The sequence below is a fragment of the Lasioglossum baleicum genome, chromosome 3 (genome assembly GCF_051020765.1).
Source record: "Lasioglossum baleicum chromosome 3, iyLasBale1, whole genome shotgun sequence".
In the NCBI taxonomy this organism is placed as follows: domain Eukaryota; kingdom Metazoa; phylum Arthropoda; class Insecta; order Hymenoptera; family Halictidae; genus Lasioglossum; species Lasioglossum baleicum.
The window spans coordinates 9231290-9251859 of record NC_134931.1 but is presented as its reverse complement, the minus strand read 5'-3'; the positions used below and the strand labels follow the sequence as shown (position 1 = coordinate 9251859).

The 20570-nt window shown below is 43.7% G+C and overlaps 2 protein-coding genes across 2 annotated transcripts in view; one reads left to right on the top strand and one right to left on the bottom strand.

The window, feature by feature from the left end:
* LOC143207238 (uncharacterized) overlaps positions 1-20570 on the bottom strand; it is a 112660-nt gene that overhangs the window by 29298 nt on the left and 62792 nt on the right. The gene's annotated exons all lie outside the window — the stretch shown is intronic.
* The window catches only part of Eyg (eyegone), a 36665-nt gene continuing 20202 nt past the window's right edge, over positions 4108-20570 (top strand). The window contains exon 1 of the mRNA XM_076447309.1: positions 4108-4589. Within this exon, the coding sequence (XP_076303424.1) occupies positions 4118-4589 (472 nt within the window). The 5' untranslated portion in view covers positions 4108-4117. The remainder of the gene's footprint in view (positions 4590-20570) is intronic.

Genomic DNA, 20570 nt, shown 5'->3' with positions numbered 1-20570 from the left:
ACTCAATTTTCTCGAAAACAAGTGCTTCCTCGGATCAATTGTAACACGATTTAAAAAGCAATTGTAAATATGTATAGAAACGTTCTACACTCTTTATTTATTGAAAGCATGAATACTGAAATGAAATACAGTATTGCGTTCAGAACGGCTCTCCAAACGAAGAGAGCTAACGATTGCAGCAAAGTTAAACAAAAACTATTCCCATCTAGATTCCAATTAAAACATCGGAAAAACACGCTTCATGCGTGTTAGAATGGTTACTCGTGAAACAATGGGGAATAGAAACCCGCGTACATAGAAACTTATCAAACGTAGCCGCTATATTGAAAAGTTTCGAATACATAACTTTTAATAAAGTTCAGTTAGAAGTTACCTCATTTTTAATTTGCCAAAGTAGGCAGCGGAGAACCTTACTTCCTCACCCGTGAATGTTTCTCGTTAATATTGTTATCTACAGTTCAACGACATTAACAGCTGACGTGTCTGACATTTACATCTTTCACTAGACCCTTACATAATTGTTTTACCTTGTACTCTAGACTAATTGTTCCATCACAAAGAAATCATTTAAATCGAATAATGGAACGAATAAGGAGCACATAATAAGTTTAAACTCTTCCTGTTCTGAAATTAATTAATTAATTACCAGGATAATTATGGTAACTCTACAGTCAGTTGAATAAATTGTCCCCGGAAAACGTCAGTCACTGATACTAGATCATCCTGCATTCATTTCGATAACTCCGTGCATGAATATTCAGCAGCTTGACCAATAGGCGATATCCATTTTAATCTAATATCTCAACCGGACCTAATTAATGACTTATGGAGACGTCTATCCTTATCGATTTTTATGGCAGGGGATTCTACGTCAAAAACTGTGTCAAAAATGTAGAATAAAATGTTTTGAAACGATACTTCACTTTCGAGAAAATCGATGGTGGAGACTCCTCGGGCTCACACGCGCTAGTGTCTACGTTAAGTAGAATCGGCCAGCTTGTAGACAGACGCGTCTATGCACTGCGCGCGCACTCGAATAACCCTCAAGCACGATTTTCTCGAAAACGAAGCTCTATTTCAAAAAACTATACTGCACATTTTCGACTCAGGTGTTAATATAGAATTCCTTCCTATAAAAAATATCAGATTGGCTGTCTATATGTATAAGCATTAAAATTGAACATTGTACGGAAATGTTACTATACATTCTCGATTTATTTTTCCTGGCAAGTTCATCCCTTTTTGATCGTACCACTAGACCCTCAGTACCATAGACGTAATATAGTCAAAAGCAGAGAAATCCCAAATCTAACTGTCTCCATGCATAGACACATACATTCTTTTATGTATTCATCTCCTTGTCATCAATCCTTACTTTCCTCATTGGTGAGACATACACGATTATCTTCGTGCATAGTCATATACAAATCAGCAACCCTTAATTCCTCTATTGGTCAAACATTTAAGTCATTAATCAACATCTAGCGAAGACAGCAATAGAAGGGAATGAGTCAAAGAGGACTTGCAGAAAAATTTGAAACAGAAAACAGCTTTCCACATTTTTCTACTACCCCAGTATCAGCTCCCGGGTTCTCAAGGTTTAGTTGCTTCTGCCCGAGCAATCTCCATTTTGCGAAGTGGATCAGCTCGCCGCGCGTCGAAACTCGCGGCGTCCGGCGCGCGGTCAGAAATCCAGCAGGTCCGGCTGGGATAATCGTAGGAATCGGCTCATCCGGAGCGTAGCGGGCATCCGACATCGACATCCGATTCCGGGATTAATCGATCCCGTCCGCGGAAACGACAAAGACCGGGTAGAGGAGCGGTATCAAGGCGGAAAGGCGGAAGGGCGCGATGGTTCTCTCGGCGGCGTGGGCGACGACTCGCCGGAGCCGGGACAGATCGGTGGGCGTCTACCGGTTCGTCCAATTGGTCGATCGGGTCGGTAATGGTCGGTGGGCGTCGGGTAAGCTCAGATGCGCAGCAAGGAGTGCGCACTTGGCTGGCTTTAGCCGGCTTGTTCCATGCACCGGAGAGTGCCGGGGCTCTTCCAGCTCTCTCACACGCTTTCTCTTTCTCTCCTGGTTTCCCCCTTGCTCGCCCTGAGACTCGCCTCTGCTAAGCCTGTGTGTTCTGTCCATCCACCTCTCCCTGTCTCTCGTCACCTCCTCGTATTCTCGTTCGACGATCGAGCTTGGCTGCGCGCGATCGTAATCAACGCGCGCGTATAGCCCCGCGTCTTCGTGGCCAGCTAGCTGCTAGCCGAGGCTAGTCCCTCCGACTCCCTCCTCTCTTTCTCTCTTCTATTCCTCGAGGCCTCTCTTCCTCGTCCTCTCCTGTTCGTCTTCGTCAGAGGCTACCTCCGCTCCTCGCAGCTCTTCGCCGGCGCCTTAAATCTTGATATCACCTCGGCCTGAGGAGGGTGGGGGTAAGGCTAGTCTGGGCGCGCTTCGAGCCGCCGAACGGAAGCCAATCTGCTCGAATCCGGCGGACCGCGAGCAGGTTACCCCATGTACTCACGGTGCTTCGATCCTCTCCTCTTAATCCTCGACTTCTTCGGCGACTTCGGAAACAAGGGTGGACAGTGGAGAACGAGAGACAGAGACACAGACAGAGAGAGAGAGAGAGAGAGAGAGAGAGAGAGAGAGAGAGAGAAGGAGAGAGAGATCCAACACAGTGGAAGACGACTCGAGTGGAAGATCAAGGATCGAGTGTCTTGAGGAACTTTTCCACTTGGCGCCGGTGGTGTTTCTGCCTCTTCAAGTGGAAAAGCAACGTCGAAGGCGAAACATCGAACCCGTTGGTCCAACAAGAGCAGCAAGGTAATTTGGCGACGCGAGCGTTGGTAACGAAGCGTCGTCGAAGTTGAAGAAGGAGGGCAAGGGGGCGGAGGGAGCAGAAGGAGGCTCGTTACCTGAAATCTGGATCTCAGCTGGACGCGAGTAGCCGGCGCTGTTCAGCCGCGAGGCGTGACGAGGTGGGGGTAAGACTAGTCGTTGGCGCGCTTCGAAACCCCGAACGGGAAGGCAATCTGCTCGAATCCGGCGGAGCGCGAGCAGGTTATCCTGTGGTGAGCGCGTTCGTTCGGTCGCCCCGTTATTGGAGAAGGGATCGGAGCACACGGACAGACTGACGGAAGAACCAGGAAAGAGAGATAAAGAGAGGGAGTGAGAGAGAGGAAGTGGTTGAGAAGCCGTGAAAGAAGCGGCAATATCGGAGCAAAGACTGGGCAGAAAGGAGCGAGCGAGAGGGCGAGAGACCGCGAAGAGGGAGCGGAACAGAGAGCGAGCGAGCGTGTTATAAAAAAGAGACGAGGCGGAGAGGAGGGACGAAGAGAAGGGCAGACACGTCTATAGGAGGTAGTCACGAGCTTGGACGAAGCGCCTGCGCTCGCGAGCACTTCTCGCCGTCGCCAGCTCGCATCGACCACGCTCGTCCACGTCGACGGCCAGCCCCGATAGACAGCCGACGTGAAAGCTCGCGCCACGATGAATCGCGCTCGCCGTCGACCCGCCGGACAGGATGTCATTCTGCCTTGCTAATCGGACGCAGGAAGCCACGCCGGACCGTGGCGTCGATTGCGCTCGCGCGCTCCTGCGCCAGCGCGACGGACACACACCGACGACAACGACATCCACCACTACCACCGACTGGATTACCGCCCCTTGTTCTTCTGGTGTTGTGCCCTTTTACCACGGGGTGCGGGTGCACGTGAGGACCCTGTCGAATCAACCGGAAGATAGCTAAACTGTGAAACCGTCTTCGTCTCTCTGTAAACCCGGAAGACGTTTTCGGCTCTGTGCCGGTCCCGTAAGCTGTACTTTGTGCGACTGGGAAATCCTGAAGAGATACTGCCGGAAGAAGAGTTCCTAGTGTTAGTGGGTAGCAGGGGTGGATTTGCCAGTGGAGAGGAAGAAAAGGTTTTTCGGGGGAGGATCTGGGCTCGTGGGTGGACACGCTCTCTGTTGAGTAACCCGTCGGATGCGAAAGCAGGAAGAGAAACGCCTCGAGCACAGGGTCTGCTTTGCTGCAGAAGTGGAGGAGGCGGAGGGGGAGGAAGAGGAGGAGGAGCTGCTGGTGCTGCCCGGTGCGTGGAGGGGCTGGAGGTGATCGTCTGGTGATGATGATCGGTGGCGGCGTCGCGACCCCTCCTGGTACTGCCAAGTCGGCGGCTGCTGCGATCGACGGCGAAATGGTGCAGGTCGACGGCATTGGCAGTGGTAGTGTCAGTGGCAGTGCTAGTGGTAGTGGTAGCCCTGCGACAGGCGCGACTACTACGCGTCTCACCGCTGGCAATAACAATCCGGCCGGTAACAATAACAACGGCGATGTTGTGAACAATAATAACAACAACAATAACGATGTACACCCGGTGGTGAACAGCGGCGCAACGCAATCGGCCGACAAATTCTGCTGCCACGACGACGACGCGCCTGTCAGCACCGGCGTCACTCGACCTTGGGAACCACCCTCACCGACCTACTCGCAGACCAGATCTCATTTGCTGCAGGTTCATCCGCCGCATCCCCTGCAGCATCCGGCAGCGCATCATCATCAACAAATGACCGTGCCGCCTGTCTCGCTGATCGACGGTTAGTTCTTTTTTCACCTCCAGTTCTTTCGTTTATTTCACCCAGAAGGGACGCTGCCTGTGCACTCACTCTGAATGCAGCTTTCAAATTTATAAAAAGTGGACTGATGTTAACTCCTTAGAAGCGACGTCAGTACCTCGTACTGATTCTGAGGAATATTTTTTATTATGTTCGCTTCTTAGAATGTGTGGAGAATGTGGATAAAAATTGTTGTAACATCTGTAAAATCATGTAACGTCGATCATACAGAAGCAAACTGACAATCTATCGTCGTCCCTGAAGGGTTAACACTTTATCTACCGTAAGCCTTTAGAGGGCCGGACTGGCCAACATTATAAAAAGATATAAGATTTAAAAAGTTGTGCAGTAATGAAAAGAAACATGGGTCCGATCGGTCCCTTTATCGCGGACCAGGTTCCATTAGCACTGTCCAGCACCTCACTATCACATGTGATCATCCGTTCTGTTCACTTAGGCTACTTTTATATCGGAGTTGCAATGGAACCTGTAAGAGCTTCGATCAGAGCGACTCTAAAACCTGCTGCGGAGTATCTCGCTTTGATATGATCTTAGCGTGACAGTAATAATAGTACTAATTTTCTTATTAATTTCACCGTGTCCATCGTTAATAGGATTGTAAATTAATAATGAGGATGGCGATAGTAGCGACGAAAAAGTAGTATTCAATTCTCGACACTTGTATCGTTGGTCTGCTTTCAACTTCAATTAAAGCCATTCATTAAAAGACAATAGAAGGTATTCCTACGCTTCGTTCTCGTGGTTGTTCTGATCGTTTATCGCGGATCCAACGTAAACGTACCCTGAGACCTAGATGCATTTCATCGTTCAACTGTTAGGTGAAATCATACCGCACCAATCCAGATGCAGCTTGCAACCGTTGCCGTTCGTGGTGGTTAAATGTTAAGGGTACTCGGCATTTCACGCAATTATTCAATACTTTAAAAAATCAATTGATAAGTCACAATTTTTTAGAATCGTTATGTAAGAAAAGATTTTTGAACTTCGCCCTCATAATTAATGTTCTCTTCCAATATGTTTCAATTAATAGATTCAATACGAATATCCATGATTGATTAATTGCGTCTGATATCTGATCATTTATATTCGAGTTGATAATCGGTGTCCCCATTGCCACGCATGATAGCTCGGTTATCTAAGATTAATAGTCGTTTATCGAGTGAAATATTGAACACGGATTAAAACAGATATTTTCTCAAACACTTCGCTAACGTTGCACTGACCCTATACACATTACAAGAGCGCATTAAAATCAAAAAAACCTGCTGCACACCGATTCTCAAGCACTTAACAAAGATTGCTGCTAGATTTTACTGCAACACCTTGCAATAACTATTCTGCTTCGAATTTTAAATGTCCGAAAAGTCGAGAAAAGTCTCTAGTTGACATCCCTCGCGCTACTTTATGTAGTCTAACACGTCGTGTATAAGCTCTGCCGCTTCGTCGATAAATAATACACAATTACCACTTACATGCGTAGCACGAAGGCCTTTAAAATGAAATTATACAATTAACGAGTCATAGACTCCGGTCGAGCAAAGGCGTGGCTAATTAAGCGTCTCTCGCGGTGTTCTCTTGATTAGGAAATTCGCGAGTCGCTCGAAATTCAGGCGATTAATTGGTGAAACAGCTGAGTACACTAGCGATTATCGGTACCTGGGGGTAATCGATGAAACACGGCCGTCACGCCTCACCTCGCACGGCGAATCTGAAAATTTCCATGAACAGGGAACGCTTCGGCTGACCGGACAACACAGCTTTTTACACGGCAGCAATATCGGCGCAATTAAATTTAATTGGACAACCGCTTCGACGGTCGCGTTACCATCGGAAATCGGTAAGGTCGTTCCTCGGTTTTTGCTAGACCCGTGTCCGGCACTTTGGCACGCTCTCGCGCCACTGCAAAAAAGAAGTGAGAACCGACCAGAGTGGACACGAAAAGAATGCTATTCTTAATTATCCGTTCACTAGTTTTTCTGGACAGAAGCGGAAGAAAACCAACGCCCTTTCTGTCGGCGACTGCCGCACCAAATTCGCGTGATTCTTCATCGATCCATGGTGGATGAACAATTTCGGTGGACTTTTGTTTCGATCATGATACGTGCCTCGCATTTGTGGGAGTTACTATAGTTACTAGTATCAGGTGTACAAATTAATTCGTAGCCTTCTTGTCGTGAAATTATTGATCATCAATAAACGGCGGATTTTATGCATTTACGATTAACAGAATTTGAAAACATCTATTATCTTCCACTTACTAAAATCATTAAGAAAAGGAAAAACATTTGCCTTGGCTACTGTTTCTTACAAGAATGCACGAGATTTTTACTTTGCATAAAGATCCGCAGTCTAGTTGTCAACATCTGAAATGCGTTCTACACTCTAAACGAATCTCCATCATTGTGTATGCATTTACTACCTCTTACAACAAATTAATATAATAAAAAATTCGAACTCAAGATAGAGTTAGAATTGATTAACCGCGAGAGCCAAGAATTAATTGATACACCTAATAGTAGTACCATCTAATTATTTTAAATTAGCACATACATATGATCACGTGACACGTATGGCGACATGACAAAAATTACTAATTGCACCACCAATAAGTAACAACCAAATGATTAACACGTTCGTTACCTGTGTTTCGTTGCTCGCCTTCGTTCTTAAAATGTTTCATCAAATGCAACGTACCTTCTTTCTAAAATATTGAAAGAATTTAGCAGTAGAAGTGTGCATAAAATTTACTTGACTAACTTCAAGTAAATTCCGAGATTGCGAATGTCCCATACTTGTGAAAGTGATAGCAAGCGTGTTAATATTAATTATATTAATCGTAAACATTTCGGTCTTCTGATAAACAAATGTTTCTAGTTCCTTTGAACCAAAATGAATGAAAATTGTCCACAACATCAAGATAAAGTCACAATCTATTAAAAGATATGTAAAAAAGAACAGCCAGAGAAAATGGCGATCAACAAACAAAATGAACGCAGTCAAAAATACACTACATTTCAACAAACTGTCGACGATGCTCAACCCTCAGCGTGCTCCATAAAACGCTAACACACTCTCGGGCTTTTCTAAACAATTTGAAAAAATCTGCACATACAACCACGAACAACACTATCCGCCATTCCTCCGTTAATAAACCGCGGTCAGTACCCCGGTTCTCGTTACCTCTCGCAGTGGCCATAGATGCAATCGGTTCGTTTTCAGTCATTCCAATCAGCGTGGATCGTTAATCATACTGCAATCGTCGCCGAGGTGGCGCGTCGGCTCATCGTTTCACGTTCTAGCAGTAGTGGTCTGCACGGGTGCCGTGGAAAAAAGTGGGGAGGCATCGTAAATTGCGTTAAACGAGCGTAACAACGTCATTTCATGGTTCTCCAGGTGTCGAAAGCGGCGAGGAGCGGACCTCGGCGTCGTCGGTCGGTCTCGGTAGGTAGGCCGCTTCTTTAAGGGATGATACGATCTTCCCCTGTCGGTCGATGCTATCTCTCGTGGCCGGTTAACTCGTTAACGCGCGAAAAATCGCTGCACCGAAATCGCTGGCGATCTCCACCTGGTTACGCGTCATTTCACCTGGAAACGATAACGCATCGACTCTCTACATATACGGGGTGTCCAAAAATGTATTTCCTTGAAAGGGGTGTGATTATTGGATGTAAATTTTTCCATCGCGAAAATATTCTCCGCGGTTTTGCTAACGAGCTATTATGGAAAAACATGGATTCTGGCTCGGCGAGAGGTGCCGCCGCTGCGTTGGCATTGGCGTGAAACTTATAACCTTCAAAAATTAGAAAAAAGATTGATAATGATTTCTCTAGTTTTAAATGGACTACGCGTTAAAATCATTTTTCACATTATTAAATCTATTTTTACTTAATAAATTACTTCAATTCATTCCCGTTACTTTTTGCGAATTGTTTCCGTGAGACTGATTATACAGACGTGTTACGTCAAAATCTCGAAAAGAGGACACCTGCGAGGGCACAGGGGCATGGGGACCTTTAGCTCGACACGGCTGTCCCCACGCTTTCGTAGTCCCAATTATTAGTTTTTGACAGTGACCATTCCGCATTCCTTGAAAAGTGACTTCTTTTCGCAATAATACGAAGAGGGAGGGGGAGAGAGAGAGAGAGAGAGATGTTCGGATTTCCATCGCGGGATAAGGTACGAGATCGCGTCCAGGACAGGTCGTCGGAATCTTTCGCAACATCGTGGATAAACACGGTGTGGGACACGGGTTACGAGGATGTTTATCGACGGGCCAGTTAAGTCATCATTGGATCTGGTGAAAAATGACGACGGCGCGGCGGGCATTACCATAACGCTGGATGCTCGGAACGACATGTTCCCGGGATCCCCGAGGAATCATAAACGGCGGGAATATCGTTGACGGCGTGCGTTATCGTCACGGAACGATGCGGCTCTTCCTCACCTGCGAACGTTAATTGAACGGTCCCGTCGAACTCTCGTCATAAGGTGTCCGATCCGACACGCCCACGGACAGATCCGCCCGATCGTTCGACGCGTAACCGGGACCAGGGGACCCGAAACGACCCTGTAAAAGGACCGTCGACCTTCTAACCGACACACCGAACCAACCCCTCTGATAACAGGGGCCCGCGAACGCAATCAACGCTCGAGAAGAATGCGTATCTCTCGGTCCAAGAGATGCGTAGCATCGAACTACTGCATACATACATATATTCAGACGCTTTCCGTGGTTTACACTTGCCGGATCAAACGACCTAGCTCTCGGCTACCAGCCATACTCGTTCAGAACCGGTTTGAATGCGTTGCCAACAGTACGTCTTTTCGCGGGGAGTCGATACACTTTCAACCACCACTCGATATCCGTATTGTTCCGAACCCAGTGTTTCTAACTGGTGGATTGGTACAGAGCTGATTGGGTGTATCGGTAAGCTGTGGATGATTTGTTGGTGGTTCTGAGTAGTACGATTTTGGGCCTGAACTGGAGGAATCGCTCGACCACCGCTCGATATCCGTACTGTTTCGAACCGAATGTTTCTAACTGGTGGATTGGTAGAGAGCTGATTGGGTTTGTCGATAGGCTGTGGATGATTTGTTGGTGGGTTCTAGATAGTACGATTTTAGTCCAATGTTGAAAGTCGTGCTGTGCTGTGGATGATTTGTTGGTGGGTTCTGAGTAGTACGATTTTGGGACTGAACTAGAGGAATCGCTCGACCACCGCTCGATATCCGTACTGTTTCGAACCGAGTGTTTCTAACTGGTGGATTGGTAGAGAGCTGATTGGGTTTGTCGGTGGGCTGTGGATGATTTGTTGGTGGGTTCTAGATAGTACGATTTTAGTCCAATGTTGAAAGTCGTGCTGTGCTGTGGATGATTTGTTGGTGGGTTCTGAGTAGTACGATTTTGGGTTTGAACTGGAAGAATTGCTCGACCACCGCTCGATATCCATACTGTTTCGAACCGAGTGTTTCTAACTGGTGGATTGGTAGAGAGCTGTTTGGTTTGTCGGTAGGCTGTGGATGGTTTGTTGGTGAGTTCTGAATAGTACGATTTTGGATCTGTACTGAAGGTCGCGTGTCCACGGAATCCTGGAACCGTGTATTCGCGTTCCTAAAATTCTATTGTCCACGTAGAGATCCGTGTATTTGTATATACGGGTCCTTACTTAGTTCCGAGGCGGTTGTTGAGTAGGTAATAAGTATCAGTTCGATCGATACTCGTTAACAGGGTTAATGGGGGAATCAGTTCATTTTTCTGAACTCTGAAAGGAATTAGACTGGTCAGAGGGCTTCTTATTGTTTGAATTGTCTTGTTGGTCTGACACTTTAGGTATGGGGTTAAGGATCAACAGGATTTGTGAGGTGATTCTTTGAGTGTTCAGTTGATCGTTAATGGTGGATTCTGATGCTCTTTAGTACTTGACCCGGCTGCTCTTTACCTTACCGGACTCAAAATTTGTGCTTTTCTCCTACGAATTACGATGTATTTGGTATGTAATCCAGTAGATTTGTACCCGGCGCGAATGCAGATCGAAGTTTCGAATCTCTAGGATCAATAGTTGAGGAGCTATAGTCGCTTAAAGTTGAGCATATTTCCAGGTTCTTGACAGGTAAGGGCGCTGCCATATTGGTTTGTAGTGACGGTCGCACGCCGCTTACTGAGTTGGTTAGGATTGGGTCGACGGGGGCGGGGGCGGCAAGGTAAGCGGCTCGCGGTCGTTACTACAAACAAATATGGTGACGCCCTTACCTGTCAAAAATGCTCAACTTTAAGCGGCCATATCTACTCAACTATTAATCCTAGAGGATCGAAACTTCAATCTGCATCCGCGCCGGGTACAAATCTACTGGATTACATACCAAATACATCATAATTCGTAGGAGAAAGGTACTAATTTTGGCCCTGTAGTTCAACAGTAAAAATGAACATTCTGAAAAGGATGTTGAATACAGCAGAATTGATCGAGACTCGCACAGAATAAAAAAGACGACGAAATGTTACAATTAGTACAGCGAAAAATTGTTGATAAAATGTTGAAATAAAAATTCAAGGAGTGAACTGTAGAAGTGCATAGGGTTTACGAACATCTAAGCGCAGTCCTGGTTTCATGCAGTTGTATAGTACGTGGCACCATTCACTTCAGGTCTGAGCTACTATCTGATTATGGTGTCGAGTTCCTTGCAACCTGTCAATATGAAATTACTAAAACATTTACTGTATCCTCTGCATTAATTTAGCACTCGAATAAAGAAAGTCGAGTCTATCTTGTCTGAAGGTTATAAAAATTTCAATTGAACTAACTGTATGGTGGCCACGAGTCCGTCAAAAATTGTCCAAGAATTAATTTAATGAAGCTCGATACCGCATCGCACAATTGTCTTGTGTCGTGCATGATTATATAAAATTGCAAATATTTGCTGTAATCAATATTAGAATGTGTAAAGAATTTTCTGAGCGTTATTTACATAAGAATGTAAGTGCACCTCATAATAGTATATTGAAAGAATGCGAATAAGGAAGTCCCTGTATTTTGTGCTAAAATAAACACAAAAATGTTCAGAGTACACAAACGCTGAAAATTACCAGAAGAGGAAAATTAATTATCCCTCTTACGGATAAATCTAGGGTCCATGTTGGTCCACAGTATAAAAATCGTAAATTAAAAATTGAACGAATTACATTCTATAGAACCAGAAGACTTACTCAGAAGAACTGCCTTCAAAAAAGCAAATTATTATAAAAAGTAGTTAAGTAAATCGGCGAATAGTTTGGAAGAACAGTGCACAGAACAATTAGAAAAAGTTCGATTGAAACATCGAAACGGTAGTAAAATCCCTCAGTACCATAAATCCCAGGTTAAAAATGCCCGGTGCATGTTTCCCTCGTCGAAACAGAATCGTGGAGAGCACAATGAAGTGTCTCGCCAGAGGAATAAACGATTTGAAATCCATTGGCAATCCACCGAGCGCTCCTGCCATCCGGCAGAAAATAAGCAAAGCCTTCGGATGTTTCATTATCGCAGCCTACCGAGCTGCCAGATCCTATATCGTCTCCGAGGAGAATATCAAAAGGGAAATGTGCCTGCCAGCAATCCTATCGCCGCGTCTCTCTCTCTCTCTCTCTCACACACACACACACACACACATTCGTTCACTCACTCTCTTTTTTCCTTTCTCTTCACCGCGAGAAGAAAAAGAGAATTCGTAAACAAGATGCGTTGTTTATGCAGGCGAGATAGGAAACGACATCACTTACGGGAACGAGCCGATACACACCGCCTCTCTATCCAGCAGATTTTACTGCCACACCCAGCAGGTATTTCGAGGCAGGTATCACGGCCCGGTAGTTGGTAGGTATCTTCATCTGTCCGACGTTGGGCCACTTTGTTTCCCCACCTTTTTCTCTCGCTGTCTCCTCGAATCCTTGTTCACTATTGTAGCGTAACGAGCAGTCACTCGCCGTTCACCGTCGCACGCTAATTAGAATCTTCTCAACAGCCGAACCGTGCACTGCTTGATCTCGAAAACTATTACTCGAAGTTGACTGTCAACAATTCACCGTTGTCCATTGATCTTAACATATTTCTTCGGCAGATTTCATTCTGCAATTCGAAGCTCTTCTTTTTGGAAATATACATATAGCTACCGAAGTTTGTAGCTTTTTTATCCTCAAGTTGATTAATGAGAATTTGTTCGTGAGAAGCTGTTGTATATTTACCTGTGCAAATTGTAGTATGCAGTTCGAATTTTCGTTGATATGACAATGAATGCATTGTAAAAGAATGTTGGAACGTCAGGCGACAGATATGTATCTACATGCACGAGTCATGTAATCGTTTCGCAGATTGATTCTTACTTGAAAAATGTATATATTCGTGCGACAATATCTCTACACATCTTTAACAAATTCTCTTAAATATTTTTAGATAATAATGTGTGATTCAATGGGCTGATTTACTTGATACCTTTTCTATTTTTACAATTACTTTTCAAATTTGTAGTCGACTGTTCCACTTTCTCTCTGTTCTAATTATCTTACCTTCTATCAATTAATGCAATTACTTGTGGTCACTCGAGCTCGATAAATGGAAAATAATATTTATGGAAATGCGCATTTTAAAAACTCATATGGAGATTAACAGTTTGACGATGTTTCAGATGACCATCAAAAGAATCGAGTCTTTAGTTTCATTCAATTTCATGTTTAGTAAATCACTTCACAAAAGTTTACGTTCGCGACAAGATGCACATTCTATTAAAACGGTTCGTCAAACTGACAATTCTCTGCAAATCCACTGCCCCGTCATCCTGTAATTTTCATAGAAGCTATTCAGCATTGAATTGTATATAATCTGCAACATAGTCACGTATTCGTTGCATGCTCGAACAATTAAGTCGTTTAGAACTACAGCCTTCAGCTTAAAGAATTTGCGAGTTACTTAATATTGAATTCTTTTACTACGTGCACCTATAGGGAACAATTAAAAATTAGTAGTATAAATTAGAGTATAAACGAGACTATTAACTATAGTACAGACTAAAGAAAAAGTTCTAGTTTAGTGAAGAATTAATTTGTACACCTAATAAGCATCTGCTGAATAGATCTTCGAAAAAAATTGCAATTGGTCGGAATTCCGAGGAGAATTAACATTATTTCTACCGAAGATGTCCAAAGACATCTTTCAAAATTTTAAACAGAAACTGATTCAGACTGCAAAAATGTATTAGAACGAAATTATTTAATAAATCTGTTTCCTTAAATATACAAGATAATCGGTAATTCTACATTAAAAAATACATAGAAATAGTGTTAAAATCACAGTCATAGATTGAAATGCGATTTCCCCCCATTTTAATCGATTTTAAAACTTACAGTTACACAAGAATATTTTTAGTACTCATTCTACTATTTCCCTTGTAGTTTCGAGCAACTAGAAGTTTTGCAACACATTTATTAATAGTCATTCGTTGCTCACTAATTTAATCCATCTCAAGCTGCGTGAAGAAACTGAGCTCGCTGGAACTTGGAGAAGTGATACCGTTTTAAAGGATTGATCAGCGATTGTACATAGTCGCGGCATAATACACCAAAAGCGGCCTATAAACAAGCGATAACTTTTACGTCCAATTATCGGCCGATAAACAGTAATAACAGCTCAATTCGCATCGGCCGGGCGACCATAGTCGCGACCATTCAATCCGCGGCGAGGCGTTTCTAACTAATTAAACGCGGGCAATATTTGATCGAGGTATGCGCAGCTAATTGGATCTCGTGTCCATTCGTCTCCGGCCGCGACGATTTATACTCTGTTAACCGAGGATAACCTAAGTATCTCGTTCCTATCCGCGTCTGAATTTATAGCCACACCCAGGCACTGCGCTGGTCTCTTGAGACAGGTACCAGAGTGTCCTCTCTCCTTCTCTCTCCCTCTCAGTCTTTCGTGTTTCTACCGGTCGATTTCTCGCCGATTTTCGGCGGCGTGGATCGCGTGTGTGCGATCCAATGGAGACACGTCGAAAAATTCCGTCGATCGGTCCCATGGCAAGGTTTTATCATTTCGCGAATCTGCGAAGACGCGAATCGAGCGATTTTCGTTTGGTCGATCGCGGTTCCTTCGAGGTTCTCCTTCTTCACACGTTTCCCCTCCTCGTCGTCGCTGTCGCTGTTATATCGATTATGTATCGCCTCGCGAACGATCGGTCTTTTCCACGGGCCGATTCCCTGTATACGAAAAGGATCTAGAGGAGTCCGATCCCAGAAACTCGTTCAGAACCGGTTCTCTAGGGCCCCGGACCCCGTCGATGCAACGACACGACGCATTTCTTTCGGTGCATCGGCTACTTTCGTTTTCACGACATCCCCGATAGCTTTGACACGGAACGAGCGCGGAATGCGCGCCGATGCGCCTGCCAGAACGCGTAGGTTTCGCGCCGACTTCTCTCTCTCTCTCTCACTCTCACTCTCTCTTTGGATCTGGAAACGATCCTTTTCTCTCTCTCTCTCTCTTTTGCGAAACGATCGCCAACGGATGCCCCTCATCTGCGCAAACTGCTCGCTTCGAGATCGTTCTACCCCGACTCTCCCGACTCGACCAAACCAAATTGCCAGCAGATCGTTCCTCTAGCCTTATACAGCCACCGAAACAGAACCATCTTTCCTCGAGCATTCGCTGATCTGATTTCTGACGCTCCTGGAAAATAGAGATACACATCTCGTCGTCGCTTCAGTCGAGGAAACATCTTTACCGGTTTCCCACTCGAAATTACTCCTTACACAGAACTCACTTTTTTATACAGACCAAATTCATCCTTTTGCAAATCATATTCACCTTGTGTTGTCATTTCTGCAATTTTTATTCGAATCAATTACGTAAAAAGAAGTATGCTGAAATATTCTTCGAACGCTTCTGTTCACATATTGTGTGTATAACTTTGCGAAAAATACGTACCAAATAAGTTATAAACTGTTTATTTGATAGATACAAAACGTATTGCCATCCACTGCAGAGCATTCCTATTTTTTTATTAACCCTCTGACGCCTGAGAGTTCTAAGCCTATGTCGGAGTTATTTCTGAGACTCGAACAGATATTTCACTCATACAGTTTTATTTCGATATAAGACGATTGCTCGGGACCGGCTTTCGTCGTATTTCGAATTAGGGTACCTATGCGTTACCCAGGAGTCCCGAATGACTCCGACATTGCATACGGAAGGTTAATATTTTTTCAATTCTATTTTTTCTACCGAAATAATTTTGGGATGTTTATGTTGAGTGTTTTAACATAATTTCGAACCATTTTTCTAGGAATAGGAACAATATTTCTAGACGATTAACCCTTAGCAGTCGAGGGGTGACTCAGAGTCACTACTAAAAATTGCAATACCGTTATTCACAATATGGCTTATATTCTTAAATATGTTGGTATCAATTACTACTTAATATTTAAGTTAAAATAGCTTCGACTGCAAAGGGTTAATGTAGATGAATTGCAACAAGGATGCTTCACAAAACGTAGATGGAAAGAAGAGAAGTTTGAAATTAAGTTTTGAACATGTTGCAATATCATCTATGAAATCAGTGGTTTAAGTTGCAGCGATAAATAATTATAATATGGTTTATTAAAGTCGACTCGGCTTAACGTATAAATGTATTTTACGTTTCTAGAGCTGCATTTAGTCCCAATATAATTATAATTTAGTATTCCTGTTTTTCGATTCAGAAGAAAGGAAAGGGGTACACTCTACACGTATTGCTGGTGGACATAGAACTTCTAAACCAGACTGTTATTTGAACTTTCCGCTTGGTTGAACGCAATGAGATGCATATTTAACGTGTACTTGCAGACCATAATGCAAACTTAACCGCCAAATCTATACTCGTAAATTTTCCTCGAACGGAGAATTCACGAGGCGCATAATTTATCTTGCAGTAGAAAAGTGTGGCGTCATTGGACGATTTAGTAGAAACGGGAATTCTCCTACTGGACGAGAAAATTTCATCCAGAACAAATTAAATGACCAACGTTGTTATTCACAATTGCATACAATAAACGAATGAATTCTTTTTCAAGGTAAAGCATATTGAGGATAGGAAGAATTAGCATATATTTGAAGTATTTTAAGTATTGTTTCCTGAAGTGTGGAAAATTTCTTTAGCTATTTACTACAAATGTTTACTATGAATTTTAAGCTATCCGTGTTTATGCAGATTCTCATTGTCATAAACCAATTCCAAGAAAATGCAGTTCAGTATCACACTCAAACTGCATCGAATATTTTTCTATACAAGACACCCCATTAAGTTCTATTCTATAAACACAAACTAAAATAAGATCTATAAACGCAAACAGAACCCTACTCTATTTTCATCAGCTACCGAACGATCCTTACAAACGCATCCACGACCCATCTAACGCAAATACTACTGAAAAGGCGAGCAGAAGGTGCACGAATATTCCTTAATTGAAATTAGCCCTGCACAATAAACACCTTTTCGTGAAACATCCCGGAGCCGTATCCTCGTTCAAAAGCTACCAAAAATTTGACTACCAAATTACTGCTGCCGTAGCGCTCCCTAAGCAGCCAACGGTAGAACAATACTGTCACGAGACCGTGTAAACAGTTCCCAAAGAATTACGAACAGAACAAAATATCAAACTGAACATAATATTGAATAGTTTTATAATTCACGTTCTTCATTTGCAATCAACGAATGTCTCCTGTATAATGCATCTCTTAATAGGCTACGTCCATGTAGAAAGGAACACATTTTCAATCAACTTCCGTTTCTTACGATTAGAAAGCTTGCATTTTGCGTAAAGATCTGTAGTCTAGTTGGAAGAATTTAATGGGTGGCTGGAAGAAGGGCCTACGTCAGGTTTTTAAATTTTATAGGAGCACACACACACAATTAGGAACTTATTTTGCTTTGACATTTAATAAAACAACCCGTTAAAAATGTCTTTCAGTTTTCAGTCAGTTTCCAATGAAAGAAGGGCCTATGTCATCTTCAGCTGGTTTTTATTATTGCAATTCACGTTTGAGTTCAAAATTGCGCTCGTATAATATTTTAAAAAACTTGACATAGGCCCTTTTTCCAAACACCCATTCAATCAGTGTTTCTGGTTCCAATGGATACATTCGGACACGTAACAGTATAGCACGATGAAAACATTCATTTACAAAACGACATTGTCCATATAAAATCGTCGAAATTATTATATGCAATCAAAAACATTTTAATCGAAAAAATCATTTTTATTCTACAATCTTTCTGGTTTCACTTGTTGTGAAAATGTAGCATACTTAAATCATCTGGAGATATAACAGTATACCCCAACGAAACTGCTTCACGACATTCCCACAAAATATCGTGCAAACTACCATCCGTAATCAAAAACATTTTAATTTCCGATTTTCATTTCCATTAGTACAACATTCCCGGTCCCCAGTTAAAGAAGCATAACACACCTCGGTAACAGTACTGCCGAACGAAATAACGTCTCGACGTTATAAAATCATGCAATTTCGTGCGGGGCTCTCGACGAATATCATCCGAAAGATCGAGTAGTCTTGCTTGATCGCTACTCATCCAGGTCCTTACTTTGTCGAGTATCTTTGTCGTGTATCGGCGCGGAGAAATGATTGTAAGCGGTCTAACGAGCGGCGAGTGTCCGCGTAAAATCCATCCGGGGCGGCGATTGGCAATTCGGCCGGCCCATAAAAGACTAATTAATTAAACGGCCGCTATGTAAACGAGCGGACGCGTACGCGCGTTCGGTCCGCTCGTAACCAGTCGAAACAACGCGTTACAAATGAGCTCGGGGCCCCGGCCGTTTCTATCCACCTCCGGAATTTAATTTCCCGTCGTCCACGAATATCCCTCTGGATCAAGAAAAAGCGAGACGGGCAGAAACAGAGAGACAGACAGACCATCTCACGAAGAGCCGAAGAGAGAAAGAGAGAGAGATCATTGCCCGACGTCGACTGTAGAGCTTGTCGGGATCACGGGGATCGTTGAGCGTCCGGCGAACGGTTCTTTAACATCGTCGTACGATCATAAACTATCGTCCTGGCAGATCGTACGAAACGTCGTTAAGATTATCCACCCGTAAAATCACGGGCACCGTCCGCGTTGTCCGGACGCTAATTACGATTATTCCATCGGCCGTGATTCCTCCTGGAAATTAATTCGAGACGCACCCGGACGAAGAGGAGGGAGGATCCCAGGGAAAGAGAGTACGCCTCGCCGTTTCTCCAGATTCTCCAAAGAGGTAGAAGCGTGTGTACCAGCCTCTCTTTCTCCGGCGCGGCTGTATCGCGTGATTATTTCACGCAATTACGGATTCACCGTATGAAAAGCGAACGGTCCCCGGCCGAAAAAACGAGAGAGACGAAGTGGAACGCGAACTGAACTGTCCGCTCGCCGGACACCCTTGCACTCTCTCGTGTCCGCCACCACCACACCCCTTCGAGGAAAGATACGATCGGCGTTTCGAGGCCTGAAAGTAAGGTTCGAAAAATGGATCGCACTCAATACCGTAGCCCCGTTTGATCGTAAATCCTCGTCTCCCCGGTTCTTGTCTCTCTCTCTCTCTCTTGCTTTCTCGCTGGTTTGTTTGCTGTTTCTTTCCCGCTTGCTTCGAGTGGCACGAAACGTCCCCGAGATTAGCCGCCTATAAAATCACGGGGAAGTCGCGAACCGCTCCCGAGGTGTCCTTCGAGGAATTACGAGGGTCTCGCACCTCCGGTGATTAATCGTCGCGATTTAAACGCGCAGATGCGCGCGACGCGTCTACCTCGGCCTCGCCACAGAGATCGGATCGAGATCGCCGGTGCTAAACAGTTTGATCGGACGCCGCCGGCGGAGTAATTTAAATTAATTCGATCGATTACGCGACGCCTCGCTTCAGATACTCGACTTCTGTTGATTGTTTTTGCTGTATTGTTCAGGAGACCACGGCTTTCTGCTCGGAAAACTGAGAAGAGATCGTGTACTCCGAGATCGATCGGAGCTTGATCGATCTTCGACCGATCAAATTGGGGAGTGGTCACGATATACACTACCGGCAAAAAGATTGGAATCACTTGCTAATTTTTGTAAAAATCGTATATACCGATAAATTCTGAAATGATCCGTCGTTACTATAACAAATATTAACCAGTTGAATAATATTTTTAAACAGATTTCAGCATTTTCTTATGTCTACAATACTTTTTTATAGTTTATACACCCAGTGTAAGACAATGCTCGAAATGCACTTTTCCAAAGGGCCATCCTTGGCAACTTCTACAAGAAGCATGGAAAAATATCAAATTAGAAACATTCGGAAAACTAATTGCCAGGATGCCCTGAATACGTCGAGCTGTCATTAAAAATAACGGCGGATTTTTAATGAAAAAGCAATTTGAAGGAAAATACGCATTCCTTGAGAAAAAGAAATAATACAAAATGCAAAACATACTACTCGTTAGTTTATTCACAAATAACTAAACTTCCTTGGTTGCTCTAAAGGCATTTAGCTTTTCTTATAAACATCCTGTTTCTCTGAATTTACGCCGTGACTCCAAACTTTTGTCCGGTAGTGTATGTACGTATGTAGAACTTCTGGCAAAAATGATTTTAAATTTTGTATTATTAACGCGCCATCGATCAGCGAGTGTTTCGTAATTCTCCCAAGTTTATATTATAGTTCATAGATAGAGACTTTCTGATAGATTCTTCATTAGTAACAGCAATTCTAATCGTGAAGTAACAACTAATTCCCAACAACGTCATCTAACCGGTCCGCCAAAAGATGATTTTTAGTTTCTTTCTGGTACAGCATAATTATAGAAAACCTTATTAATAGGCTATCAGTAGTTAAAGTGTCAAAATTGTTGGGATTGTAACGATGCATCTGTTTGGAAGTGTTGAATGTTTTTGTTTTGTTGGAGTTGT